The sequence below is a fragment of the Jaculus jaculus genome, chromosome 10, assembly GCF_020740685.1.
Source record: "Jaculus jaculus isolate mJacJac1 chromosome 10, mJacJac1.mat.Y.cur, whole genome shotgun sequence".
Classification (NCBI taxonomy): Eukaryota; Metazoa; Chordata; class Mammalia; order Rodentia; family Dipodidae; genus Jaculus; species Jaculus jaculus.
The window spans coordinates 65,396,736-65,411,044 of record NC_059111.1 but is presented as its reverse complement, the minus strand read 5'-3'; the positions used below and the strand labels follow the sequence as shown (position 1 = coordinate 65,411,044).

The 14,309-nt window shown below is 40.9% G+C and overlaps 1 protein-coding gene across 1 annotated transcript in view; it reads left to right on the top strand.

The window, feature by feature from the left end:
- The window catches only part of Slc25a13 (solute carrier family 25 member 13), a 185,629-nt gene extending 171,842 nt beyond the window's left edge, over positions 1-13,787 (top strand). Inside the window, exons 16-18 of the mRNA XM_045160892.1 lie at positions 11,928-12,086; positions 12,191-12,281; positions 12,673-13,787. Coding sequence (XP_045016827.1) covers positions 11,928-12,086; positions 12,191-12,281; positions 12,673-12,859 — 437 coding nt within the window. The 3' untranslated portion in view covers positions 12,860-13,787. The remainder of the gene's footprint in view (positions 1-11,927; positions 12,087-12,190; positions 12,282-12,672) is intronic.
- The last annotated feature ends 522 nt before the right edge of the window (positions 13,788-14,309 follow it).

The window sequence follows — 14,309 nt, the reverse complement described above, 5'->3', positions numbered from 1 at the left end:
TAGCTCTCTGGGTGGTGACAAACATTTAATGAGTTAGCAAACCCTAAGGCAGTCATGGGCTGCCTGGCTTCAAACATTTTGATTCAGGTGTTGTTCTCATCATATAGGAGGCTGGAGCTGTTAGCAAAACTGTGGATCTCACTGTCCTGCAGGAACCCCTGGAGGCAGGAAGCCATGTAATAGTTCTTCCTTTATTTGTAAGCTCATTGATACTGTTCTAGGAGGCACATTTGTTTTCTTCAGGGAGCTCAGGGTCTCTAGTTGTTTAAGTAGCCAGGAGACCACTACACCTACAGCAAGAGAGCAAGATTTCAAGTCTGGAATATAGAATTCCCATTTTTATTGTCAACCCTGCTATTCATTCATTATACTCTGAATAGATCATTTACTTACTTAGAAGTATAAATGATTTTAAAAAATTGAAACAAAGCATTAATTAAATTTATTTCAAATTAGTTACATGAAAGAAGGTAGGACCTAACAAGGAGAAGTAAGAAACACCAGTTAGTTAACTTCCATAAGTTTTGGATGTCGTATTTCTATTTACTGTAGAGTGTGCTTGTGTGTCACTGATGGACACATAGTATGTAGCATGTATTCAATAAATATTGACTAAATATAGAAGAGTCTATCCATAAATCATTACAGGTGTCAGCTGCAAAATGAAGGATAGCTAACCAAGCTCAGACCAAGGCCTAGGAGGTGCTTAAACATCTTTCTGAGCTTGGCAGGCAAGATAGGGATCTGATTTAGTGTTGAGTTCTCTATAGACCCTGGATCTCTGGTTCGATGAGGGTTGAGTAACCACAGTGTCTGTCTTAGTTTCCCTGGAACTTGTTTTCAGGCTAGCCATGAGAGCAGTATTCATGTCACTGCTTCCCCTGTAATGATTCTGGGCCCAAGCCTGATGAGGTCGAGGTGACTCATCTCCTGGTAGACTGCTCTCTCTCTCTCTCTCTCTCTCTCTCTCTCTCTCTCCTTGCTGTATTGATATAGCCTTGTTCTCCCAGTGTTCTCTTCCATCCCACACAAGCTGCTGGGGAACCAGGAGTCAGGGCCTACTACCCCACATGTGCTTCTGGCACTACCCCAAATACAACTTTTAATTGTCAAACATATATTACTTAATTGTCGATACCTAAAATTGTCTAAATTACAAAACTTCTTAAAATCTGATGTTATAATTTTACAAAATGCACCATTGGGCTGGAAAGAGATGGCTCAGCAGGTAAGGTACTTGTCCATAAAGGTAATGACCTGAGTTCAATTCCCTCTGGACCTACATAAAGTGAAATGCACAAAGTGCTACATGCATCTCATGTTTGTTTGCAGTTGCAGGAAGCTCTGCCACTCTTATAGTCATTATCTCTCTGTGTCTGCCTTTCTCTCTCTATCTCTCTCAAATAAATAAATACGATTCTAAAAATGATTTTAAGAAAGACAACATAATAAAAATAAAAAGCAATCTGTAGGCTTAAAGTCTTGAATCATTCTTTTTGGAGAAATAGATACACTGAAGTGACTTGGTTGGTAAAAAGTATGATTATCTCTGATATGATTATCTCTGAAGTGTGACCACATTATTCTCAAAAGTTTGAAGGAGGGCCTAACAGCTAAGACACTTGCCTGCAAAGCCAAAGGACCCGGGTCTTATGCATCTGGAGTTCATTTGCAGCAGCTGGAGGCCCTGGCACACCTAATTCTCCATTTCCCTCCTTCCATTCCTCCTTCCTTCCCTCTCTCTCTCAAATAAATAATTTTTTTTAAAGTTTGGAGGAATTGCCATCCCTGGCTGGTGTTTTAGCCTCTTAGCCATCCTGCCACCTACATACGCCAGCATGGTACATGCATATACTACCAATGCATAGGTATTACCCCATACCTTTTTAGTTTGAAACAAGTACTTATTGTCTCAATTTCGATGGGTCAGGAGTAGCATTTTACGAGCTTCTGGCTTAAGGTTTCTACTGAACCTGCACTCAATTGTGGTAGAAGCCAGAGTTTGAGCAGATATCCCCAGATGTAATTCTCTCATTTATCATGGTAGTTTCATGTGGCAGTGGACAGGAGGCTTCAGCTCCTTCCCCATGGGCCTCTGTTCTGTGTATGGTCTCCTTGAACATCCTCATAGCCTGATAGCTAAGTTCCTAGAAAGGGACCTAAAAACAGGCATTCCTGGGTAGACACAGTCATGACTTGTATGACATAGCCATGAAATGTACAGAAACCAGAGAGCATCCCAGGAGGCCCATCTTTGCTGTCTTTGAGAGGAAAGTTGGGAGCTGGGGACATGGCTTAGCAGTTAACAGCACTTTGCTTAGAAAGCCTACAGACCTGGGCATTCCTCAGCACCCATACAAAGCCAGATACAAAGTGACACATGCATCTGTGGTCTCAGTGTGCCTATGACAATGGCAGGTGGAGTGAGGAGAATCAAAAGCTTATTAGTTTTCAACAGCATTGAGACCCTATCTGAACAAATGACACCCACACCCATGCCCTGGTATATGTGTGTTATACCATATGCACAGATAAATAAAATATAGAAAGTTTACCTCAAAATACAAAAATCCTCTAGGCACCTACAGTAAAATCTTGTTGGCCAGGAGCTGGGGAGATGGCTCCATTTCTATAAATTCAGGGTCTCCAAACCCCACACAGAGCAGGGTGCTAAAGCAGACATTTGTAGTCCCAGCACCCCTGCTTTAAGAAGGGAGGTTGGTATAGGAAAATCCACTAGAAGCTTGCAGGCAGCTAGCCTAGCATATGCACTGATGAACAAGACACTGACTGTCTCAAATAAGGTGAAAGGCAAGGACTGACACCTAGTCAGTCCTTATATTGATTGTCATCTTAACAATCTAAAATCCTCTGAGGGTGGATTACTAGGACAGGTTATGCTCTATGCATACCTGTGAGGGATTATTTTGATTCAGTTAATAGAAGTGGGAAGACCCACCTTAACTGTGGGTAGGTCCATTCCACGGAATCAGTGTAGCAATCTCCTTCTCATTGCTGCACAAGCACCTGACCAGAATCAGCTTACATGAGGAGAGGGTTTATTTTAGGCTTACAGATTCCAGGAGAAACACCATCGATGGTGGAAGAAGCTAGCTCACTTCTATAGGTACATACACTGAAACACCACCAACAGCCAACAAACATGAATAGCCAGAACTGCAAACTGTCTCTGAACACACAATAGAGCTGGACTTAGGATCCACCTCAGTGACACAATCTCTAGCAAACTGCTGGAAATTTAAGTGACAAGCTTAATCAGAAATACTCCAGCAAGTGGAAAGAATGTAACAGTCACAGAGTGGAATGATCCTTCCCCCCCCTCCCCCACCACACACTTACAATGACTGACTAATGCTCTTACATCTATGCTCTGCAAACCTAGGTGGAATACCAGTAATCACACTGAGGAGGGCTCTTGGCAAAATGGGAGCAAGGAGGATGAAAATGATGGTACTAACATACAATATATCCATACAACTTTCTAATTAATAACAATAAATAATCCCAGGCTCTGGGGGACATGCATTCACATTCAAAGCACCACAACCATGACCTTGGGACAATATAAAAAGGAGAGAGCTAGTTGAGCTCTGTTGCAGTCAGGTTCTCATTGCTGGTAGAAATCACCTATCCAAGAGCAGCTTGTGGGGAAAAGAGGTTTATTTTGGCTTACAAGCTCAAGGGGAAGCCCCATAATGGCAAGGGAAAACGATGGCATGAGCAGAAGGTGGACATCACCCCTGGCCAACATAAGGTGGACAATAGCAACAGGAAGAGTGTGCCAAACTCTGTCATGGGAAAACTGGCTATAATGCCCATAAGCCCACCCCCAACAATACACTCTCTTCCAAGAGGTGTTAATTCCCAAATCTCCATCAGTTGAGAACCTAGCATTCAGAACACCTAAGTTTATGGGAGACACCTGAATCAAACCACCACATTCCACTCCTGGCCCCCATAAACTGATAACCACGTGTGATATAAAATGCAATAAATTCATCTAACTTTAAAAGTCCCCATAGTTTTTATCAATTCCAGTGATGTTCATACATCCCCATAGTCCAAGTTCTTTTAACTGAGCCATAATACCAAAAAATAATCCCCCAAAACCCATAATGGCACAGAATAAACATTCACACTGCAAAAGATGGCAATGGGCATAGCAAAGAAATATTCATCTAATACAAGATTTAAAACAACCAGGACAAACATCAAACTCTGTAGCTTTAAGTCCAACAACTCTAGCTGGTGACAAATCTCCAAGTCCAATAATTCTAACTAGCAACAAATCTTTGGAATTCCAATTCTGCCGCTCCAGCTAGGCTACTCACAGTTTTGGAAAAACTTCCTCAGTGCCGGCAACTTTCCTTAGCAGCCATCTCGTGGTCCTGGCATCTCTACTGCAAGCCACGGTTCATCCTCATGGCTCCATTGGGTCTCCATGCAGGAATCCAGCAAACCTGCTTCACACTGCCCTGGCCATTTCCAAAACACAAGACCATGTTGCAAATTCAATGACCCTCTTTTTCCTGCATTTCTCATAGTCCACAATACCAGGTAGGGTGCCAATTTGTTAATCCAGGAGGGAATAAAGCAGACTTTGAAGAACTGGACACTCCTTGAGCACTCAGGCCCCTTCAAAAGAGTCTACATTCTTCCTGTTGCCCAGTGCAGGTCAGCTGGAGGTGTCTAGCAGCAATCCCACTCCTCGGTACTACTTTACTGTTGCAGTCCGGTTCGCATTGCTGGTAGAAATCACCTATCCAAGAACAGCTTGTGGGAAAAAAGACGTTTATTTTGGCTTACAGGCTCAAGGGGAAGCTTCACGATGGCCAGGGAAAATGATGGTATGAGCAGAAGGTGGACATCACCCCTTGGCCAACATAAGGTAGACAATAGCAAGGAGAGTGTGCCAAACACTTGCATGGGAATACTGGCTATAACACCCATAAGCCCACCCCCAACAATACACTGCCTGCTGGAGGTGTTAATTCCCAAATCTCCATCAGCTGGGAACCTAGCCTTCAGAATACCTAAGTTTATAGGAGACACCTGAATCAAACTACCACAAGCTCCATCATTCATCATTTTCCACTTTCTCTATATGGAATGTTACTACCTGTTTTAAACCCCTGGCACTGTACTTTCCCTTCCATGATGGACTGTAACCTAGAATAACTGTAAGCTGAAACAACCCTCTTCTCTTAAGCTGATTTTTGTAAGGTATTTTTTCTCTCAGCAAGGAGTAGTTATCTACTATGCTTATTTATTATAAACAAGTATGAATTTTTACTATATTTAAATTGATTTACCACACAATATATATGTGCATAGGTGTTGTATAAGGATGTGTTTGTATATATTCAGTGGTAAGCAGACCTATTATAATAAGGTACATCTGGGGTTGGATGAATGTGATTGTGGTCATCCTTGTATGTTCTCAAAGTGATCTCACTTACATAAGAAGTACTGTCATTTTCTCTCTTAACAAAAATTTGATGTCTTGAATTCAGCTTTTCTGAGTAATATTCAGCTTTTTAATTTAATTTTATCTATTCATTTGAGAAAGAGAGAGAGAGAATGGGATGCTAAGTCCTCCAGCTGCTGCAAACAAACTCCAGATGCATGTGGCACTTTGTGCATCTGGCTTATGTAGGTACTGGAAAATCAAACCTGGGTCCTTAGGCTTCACAGGCAAATGCCTTAACTTCTAAGCCATCTCTCCAACCCAATAGTTAGCTCTTTAACAGAGGTAGTTTTTAGTATTTTGCTACCTAGAGTATATTAATATTTTGATATTTTTTTATTACATAGTAGCCCAAATCTAGTATGTAGATTATGTCATTTTTTATTTTATTTTTTATTATTTTGGCTTTTCAAAGTATGGTCTTGCTCTTGCCCAGGCTGACCTGGAATTCACTATGTAGTCCCAGGGTAGCCTCAAACTCATAGTGATCCTCCTACCTCTGCCTCCCAAGTGCAGGGATTAAAGGCATGTGCCACCACACCCAGCTTTATGTAGTGTTTTAAAGTACTCATTTATAACTGGCAAGGTCTATAAGCTGGGAATATCTAGTCCATATTTCACAGTGGTTTGTAAGTTTAGGTCTATTGGTCAAAGTCAAGAGGTGAGGGCTGAAGTAGGGAGCCTGAAATTTAAAAAAATAAAAGAAAGCAAACTTAAATTCTAATCTCTTGTGATTAGCTTGGTGCTTTTTAAATCATGAAGGGTTTATAGAAATAACAAATGTAAGACCTCTTAAATTTCATACTGTGATCTACCAAGTGGTTTCTGTTATCAGAATAGTGAGGAGCAAATCTAACTGTTCTTGCCTTTCAGTTTAGCATAGACTGAATTTTTTTATCATTTGAGAGTGACAGACACAGAGAGAAAGACAGATAGAGGAAGAGAGAGAGAATGGGCGCGCCAGGGCTTCCAGCCTCTGCAAACGAACTCCAGACGTGTGCGCCCCCTTGTGCATCTGGCTAACGTGGGACCTGGGGAACTGAGCCTCGAACCGGGGTCCTTAGGCTTCACAGGCAAGCACTTAACCGCTAAGCCATCTCTCCAGCTCTAGACTGAATTTTAATCTATTTGTTCATTGTGTGGATTTGAAAGTGGTGTTCTATGTATGTGTCTAAGTTTCACAGTACTTTTTATGACATCTTAGAAGACTATTAAAAGAAAATTCTTAGATAAGTAAAATTAAACAGTTTGGATGAAGAATTTGTAACTGGGCAGCCCTGAGCACCAGAATAGGTCAGAGTGAGTGACTATGGAGCCACCATGATGCTTAGTGACTCTTAGGGCCAAAAAGTAGGAAATGATGTAGAAAAGTGAAGTTGACTTCTTGGCTGCCTTGGTTGGCTGAGAGGCACCTATTTGTTGCAAAAGAATATTCATAAATTAGGTTTTCAGTGTATTTTTTTGTATATGGAAATTTTTAGAGCCCAAATTTAGTTTAACATTTCTCCCCTTTTGTCATCCTCAACTTAGAAACATTGAATAAATGTGGCACTGATTTCACCTTCCCTCATGATTATAATTATGTGAACTTTGGTCTTAACCCGTACTAGGCAATAAATGAGTGAGTTTCTATTATTTTAAAGACAGGGTCTCATGTAGCCTAGGCTATCCTCAAACATACTGTGTAGCTGAGGGTGACCTTGAACTTCTGATCCTCCTGTTTACCTCCCGACCCCCAGGATTATAGGTATTAACACCATACCTGGTTTATGCAGTGGTGAGTGTTACAGCCAGGGCTTCATGCATGCATGCCAGGCAAGCACTGGATTAACATTAGTATTAGGGTCAGACCAATGAAGTAAGCACACTCACATAACTCTCTTTCCTTTGAAATATCTAATGATTTCAAAAATTGCTAAAAGCTGCTTATCAACCCTAAAAAATTGTAGCCCATGCACAGAAAACAGCCTGTTGAATGTGAACTGGAAGGAAAAAGTAGTTCTGATGCAAAAGTAAGGTGGAAAAGCTTTACCTCTGAGTGAACAACAGAAAGCCTAGCAGGAGGTGGAGGTGTTGGAGTGAATCTGAAGTTAGAAAGCTGCGCTGTGGCATGGTGGCCAGCTCAGCCCCTCTCCCTGCCATCTAGAGCTTCAAGCAGTATTTGTCTACAGCTTGAAAACTCAGAACTGCCCTGTACAGAAAGGGATCATGGGCCTGGAGAAGGCAAGTGCGAGAACTGCCAGAAAGCTGGGCAGGGCATAAGGTCATGTCAAACCTTAACCACAGGTGCAGCAAAACATAAATTAGTAGCAGCTCTTTCCCAGAGGAGTAGAAAATCAATTCTTCCTGCAAAGTGAAACTCTGTATTTCAGGATTTGGAAAGGTTTCCAGACTGCCTTCACCCCTTGCACACAGAGGACACTCCCATTCACAAGAGACACTGGGGTAGGGAGGAGCCCAGACCTAAAGTAACATTGATGCCACTCAAAACTGTATGTAACACACTAATCACTCTGTCCTTTGAACTTGATTATCAGTAGACAGCTAGAAGTCCTCTGACAGGAAGGAACGACAAGGTAAGTGAACTGAAGAATTACAGAGAAACGGGCAATTCAGGGACCGGAGAGGAACTTTTAAGAACTATAATTAGGGTCTTCAGAGAGATTTGAAAGGAAGAAGATGTTTTGAATTATTGAAAGAATTGCCAAAATTAGACAGTGTTAGGGAAATGACTCAGTAGGCAAAGTGCTTCTTTCCGTATAAGCATTAGGACCTGAGTTCAGGTCCATGGGACCCCATGCTTGTTTAAGCTAAATGCAGCTATGCATACATGTAATGCAAGGGCTGGGGAAGTGAAGACAGGAGGATCCCTGGAGCTTGCTGACTATTGAGTCAAACTGAATCAGTGAACTCCAGGTTCAGTGAAGGACCCCATCTCAATAATAACAATGATGGTAATAATAGTGGTAGTAATAATATAATAGTAATGTGGAAAGCGGCTGAGGAAGATGCCTATACTGACACATGCATGCGTGCATGCACACGCAATGCAGAAATGATTCTGAATGGTAAGAATAGTTAAGATCAAAGACCAAGCCAGGTCTGCAGTGGTGATGCTCACTTGTAATTTCAGCACATAGAGGCTGCAGCAGGAGAACATGAATTTGAGACCAGCCTGTGCTACACAGCCAGAACCTTACTCAAGAAAAATGAAAGAAAAAGGCCAAGCTATAGACATCTGGAAAACAAAGACATGAGGTGGGGGGGACTCTCCAGAATGTGGTATAAAAAATGCAAAAATGGAAAATAACAAAATTTAAGAGTCATAAAGGATTAATATAGGAGATCTAACATGTATTTAATAGGACTTCTCTGAGGAAAAGAATTAGGAGAAAAAGGACAAAAAACAAGTCAGTTGTAGAAGATGGGCTTCTCGTGTTCACATCTGCAAACCAAGATACCTTCCAAATGTCCAGGTGAGGTCTCTGAGCATGATGATGTTCCCAAGCATGCCAGCATACAGGGAAAGGACAAAGCCTGTTTCTCACGTGCAAGAATTGGCTGAGTGCCCTTCACAGACTTCTCTGCAGCATGCTGAGGAACAAACTTATGGAAGATGATGATGAGATATTTGAAACAGTGGTGTCTAAAACAAAATTGAACCTATGATTAGATCTGCATTATTGGTGACTGAGGTATATGTATTTATTATACAAAAAGAGTTGTTAAGAGGCAAAAAAAAAAAAAAAAACAGAAGAAGAAGAAAAAGAAAAGAAAGGACAGGAGAGAGTGCCCTGTCCTCAGCTTGCTGGAGAAGGGAGTGAGCTGGTGAATTGTATGCTTGTGTGCTATGCATGTAGTACTTAAATAAGTGTAGTTAGTCAAGAAAAAGAAGAGGTCAAATGGAAGTAAATAGAAGCAGAGAAGATAAACAAATACAGGACATGAAATAAATCCAGTAGCCATTATAAATAAGAATGGATTCAGTGTCCCAAGTTGTTTAAAGAAAATCTAGTCAGCTGAAATTGGAATAAACAGTGACAGATTGAAAGAGAATGGATTGAAAAAACCTATGCCTAGAAAATAATAAAAGCAAGCAAACATAGGCATATCAGTGTGTAACCAAATGGAATTCATGGGTAGAATATCACTGCGATATCGCAAACCTCTGTGTAATTCTCTTACAAAAGAACATGAAATTCTGCTTTCTAATGTGGAAATTTACCACACTGCCCTTAGAAGCTGATCTATCGGGTCAGTCATATAGGTAAGGCTACAATAGGGCTTTAACCTAAAATAAGTATATATTAACTTTTGAAGCCATAAATGGAAAAAAAATATAAATATGAATGGGATATTTATGAAAATTGATGGCTCAGGCCCCAATGCTGTATGCAGACACATTTTCATTTTACTGTTAGGAAAATGTCTACTATCTTCTTGCTGATCCCCTTGAAGACCAGGAATTGTTTTATTGGGTGCTGGGTGGTCACCAGGGCTATACATGCATACATTTGTCTGAATTATCCTTGAAGAACCAGGCAGGCTGCTAGTGCATTTCTGGTAAAGAACTGGAAGACACCTTCCTGCCGCCTGGTCTCCACTCCCTCCACCTCAGTCCTCAGGCATCTTTATGAGCATGGCCTTGGTCTTATGGAAGCCGAGAGTGACCAGACAAGTTGACTTGGGAACTTTGCTCATTCTGGCTTGGAAAAATCCATAGTAGACTGGTGACATAATTCTTCGGACCTGTGGCTGGTCTTGGCCATGTTGTAGAAGAGCCATGGGCAGTTCTCCAGGGCCACTACCAAACCCACCCCAAAAGTCTCCTCTCCACAGAGGTGTCCATAGTCACTTGCGCCTTAGCTGTCATGCTCAGGGCTTTGGGAGCTGAAAATGGTACTAATGGGGCTTGTGTTGAAGTTGGAGGTTTCCCGGCATCCTTCATAACACTGACCCATTTTGCCAAACAATTTCCAAGTCGTGTATATATTTCTTTTGGCATTTTCATTCTATAATCATATTTGTTCTTCCTGTTCTCCTCTTCCCTAGTATTAGTCTAGGAACTGTTTATGAAAACTACCCTAGTGGAAAAGGAACATGTTCCCCAAACTTGATCATGTCTTTCACAGTCCCACATGGTTGAGCTGCTCTCTCCTTGTTGAGGGTTTTAGTTTTACTCCATGTCTCTAAGCAGGCTGCCTGCTAAACTCTTTCTCAACCAGAAGTAAAACAGAATGGGTGGTGTGAACACAGTGGGTTTCTAAGCATTTTTCATGTTTCCTTCCATTATGTCAGGGGATAAATTCCTGGCTCAAAGTTAAAATAACCCCTCCAAGCTCATAGGAAACCGAGTACAACTTACCCAGTGAAACACTGCATATAAAGTGAGATTTTTCACATGCAGAATTGTAGTATATTTTGTAACAGCCATCCCTATAAATTAGTGATTGAGGAGCTAAGTAAAAGATGGAAGACGAAGAGTTTCAGTGAAATAAATATGAGTGTGCCACATGCAGATTTACACACTCATACACACTCACACTGTGACTTTAAAACTGTCTGTTGAAGGATGAGGTGTAGTTATGAGCCAGACCATGTTGGTTTGGACAGAAATTCTTACAGAATTATTAAGCCTTAAAAAAAGCAAAGGAGATTTATGCATCTGCATTTGACCAATTTGGTTTGGAATAGGTTCATAATGGAAAAGTAATAAAACCATAAGAGACAGTGTCTTCTGAATATAGTCTCGATTTTTAAAACTAAACACAGTCTGCCCCATTTTGGATAAGATGGCTGTAGAAATTTTTCCATTGGTGATTTTGGGAGGGTGCTCTTGTTATGTTATTGTTTTGTTTTTTTTTTTTTCATTGATTATAAGCCAGTGGCAATTTGAAGCCTTCCATTAAATATTTATCTGCAGATGTCATTTTTGGGAAAAGGATTCCTCAGGCATTATCTGTGAGTGTCTTATAAGCACATGGGTGTTGGGTTAGCATCCATACAGCCTTCTGGAGTAATGAGAGTTTAGGATTTGGAGTGCAGGGTGGCAGAATTGAATGTGTGAGAGAAGTCACCTCTTGTGACTGCCAGCAGTTAGGAAATCATGAAGAGAAAACATAGTATAAGCTTCACCTCTGAAAAATCAGACCTAATAATGGTGAGGCCCTGATTTCAACTGAAAAGAAAAAAATTTAAAACACTTTTTCTGTTTGTTCTCAATAGCTTGAAATGGTGTTAAGGGATAAATAACTACTTGAAAATATGTATTTAAGAATAGTAACAACAAATAAACATGGGTAGGTAGGAGGAAGGGAGGCCTGCAGATACTGGAGACAGGACTGTGTGCAGTTGTGCTTTCCGGGGCAGTTGAAAGCACAGTTATTTTTATATAGTGAGAATGTGAGTAGACTGCGATGGTATTGTGTCTCTCCTACAGGTATGCCTGCAGCATCTTTAGTGACCCCTGCTGATGTTATCAAGACGAGATTACAGGTGGCTGCCCGGGCTGGCCAAACCACTTACAGCGGAGTGACAGACTGCTTCAGGAAGATACTGAGGGAAGAAGGCCCGAAAGCTTTGTGGAAAGGAGCTGGTGGTACGGAAGTAATTGGTTCTTAACTAACCCTGTGGTGTGAGGTAGTTTTTGTTGTTGTTGTTTTTAATCTAACAATACGTGTTATTGGCCCGTCTTTTCCACAGCTCGTGTGTTCCGGTCATCACCCCAGTTTGGTGTCACTTTGCTGACTTACGAGTTGCTACAGCGGTGGTTCTATGTTGATTTTGGAGGAGTGTAAGTACCTTGCTAGCTCTGCTATTCATCCACTGCTTCTCACATTCAGCTCTCATTGAGAAAAGTACATATGTCTGGAAGCTAAGATGAAATAGAAAAGATTCAGGAAGAATAGCATTTCCAAGGTCATTTTAATGGGGACCATACAGCTGACTATTGTCTCTCTAGTGTTATTATCTTTTTTTTTTTTTTTTTGAGGTAGGTTCTCACTCTAGCCCAGGCTGACCTGGAATTCACTATGTAGTCCCAGGGTGACCTCAAACTCAAGACAATCCTCCTACTCTGCCTCCTGAGTGCTGGGATTAAAGGCATGCACCACCACAACCGGGTGTTATTGTCTTTTTTTTTTTTTTTTAATTCAGATTGTTACTTGATTTATTCTTTGTTTTAGAAAACCTGTGGGATCTGAGCCAGTTCCTAAATCCCGGATGACTCTGCCTGCTCCCAATCCTGACCACATTGGGGGTTACAAACTGGCAATTGCAACCTTTGCAGGAATTGAAAACAAATTTGGACTTTACCTACCTCTCTTCAAACCATCAGCATCTACCTCAAACGTGACCAGTGAAGGCCCGTAAGAGGACGGACCTGGAATGTGGCTATGGAATGGCTGCTACTGCAGTGAGAAGGTCCTGTCTCTGATGATGCAAGGCTTCATGCCTTCCATATCCATCTTTGCTTAAATTCAGGTCAAGGCTTTTTATAAAGTGAAATCATTCATTGTATCTTTTTGTAACAAGATCATGTGGAATCATTTCTAATTATTCTTTGGAATTCTGCCCACACACCTATGTTTGTGTCCTTCATTGACTGGGATTAGGTCAGCACTAAGATGATTTGGAGGAAGGAACAAGCCTGAGGGAAGTTAGAGAACCCTCACCTGCACTAGGCTGACAGTCTCAAGGAGACTGCTGAAAGGCAGGTTCCTAGAACAGTGTCCCAAGTATGTTTAAACTGGTAGGAAACTAGGTACATATTTATAAAAATGAAAAAAATACTGGAAGAAACACCAGAAATAGCCAGCCTGGATTCAAATTTTAAACATGCACAAATTTTGTTTCTGGATTACATTATGCAGCTTTTATGTGAAACATGTTTTTCTGTAATGAAAACCACATTGGAGATGTTTAGTAATCATATTCTGTTACTGGTATCGAGACTACTAGGGAACAGTTTTTTCACTAGAAGGAAGTGCTTTTGGCAGTTTTACTTTATAGACAGAGAAGCTGAGACACTGCTGGATGTGTAAGTTTTGCGTAACTACCTGTATGACACACAAGGTGATCGTTGCCGATTTCAATAGTGTAGAAAAATGTGCATACTTTTATTGCTGGTACTATCTCTAATCTCATCCCATCATTGGCAACCATTGACTTTAAAAACCAATTTATTTTGAATCATGTGTGACAAATATACTCTTAAGTTTTTATTTAATTTGGGGTGCCTTGTATCATGGACAGAGGCACATGTGTTTATGAATATGGAAATAAACTATTTTTAAAGCTACTGATTGTTTGCTGTTGTGTGTATTGTATGGTGAATTGTAGCAGTAGTGGCCATTCAAGGACTCTGTTCTGTATGCCCTATTTTGAGGCATTGTTTTCATATTGGAGTAACTTTTCTGGGTAATACATTCACTCATTTCCATGGTCCAGCATGAGTAAGAGAAACCATGTTCCTGTCTTGGTAAGAAAAGAAATAGTAAGATGACACTTCTCATCACTAATATGTTCAGCAAACACTTAGCATGGTTTAAAAGTAGGTGCTGGAGGTATGGCTCAGCAATGAAGGCGCTTGCCTACAAAGCCTAAGATCCAGGGTTCAATTCTCCAGTAACCACATAAAGCTAGATGCACAAGTGGCACATGCACCTGGAGTTCATTTGCAGTGGATGGTGGCCCTGGTATGTCCATTCTCTGTATATCTGTCTCTTTCTCCCCTTCACTCTCTGATTGAAAATAAATGAAATATTTTTTTTAAAGTACTAAAATGTTCCAGTGGAAGTTGGACATAAAACAGTATTTCTGT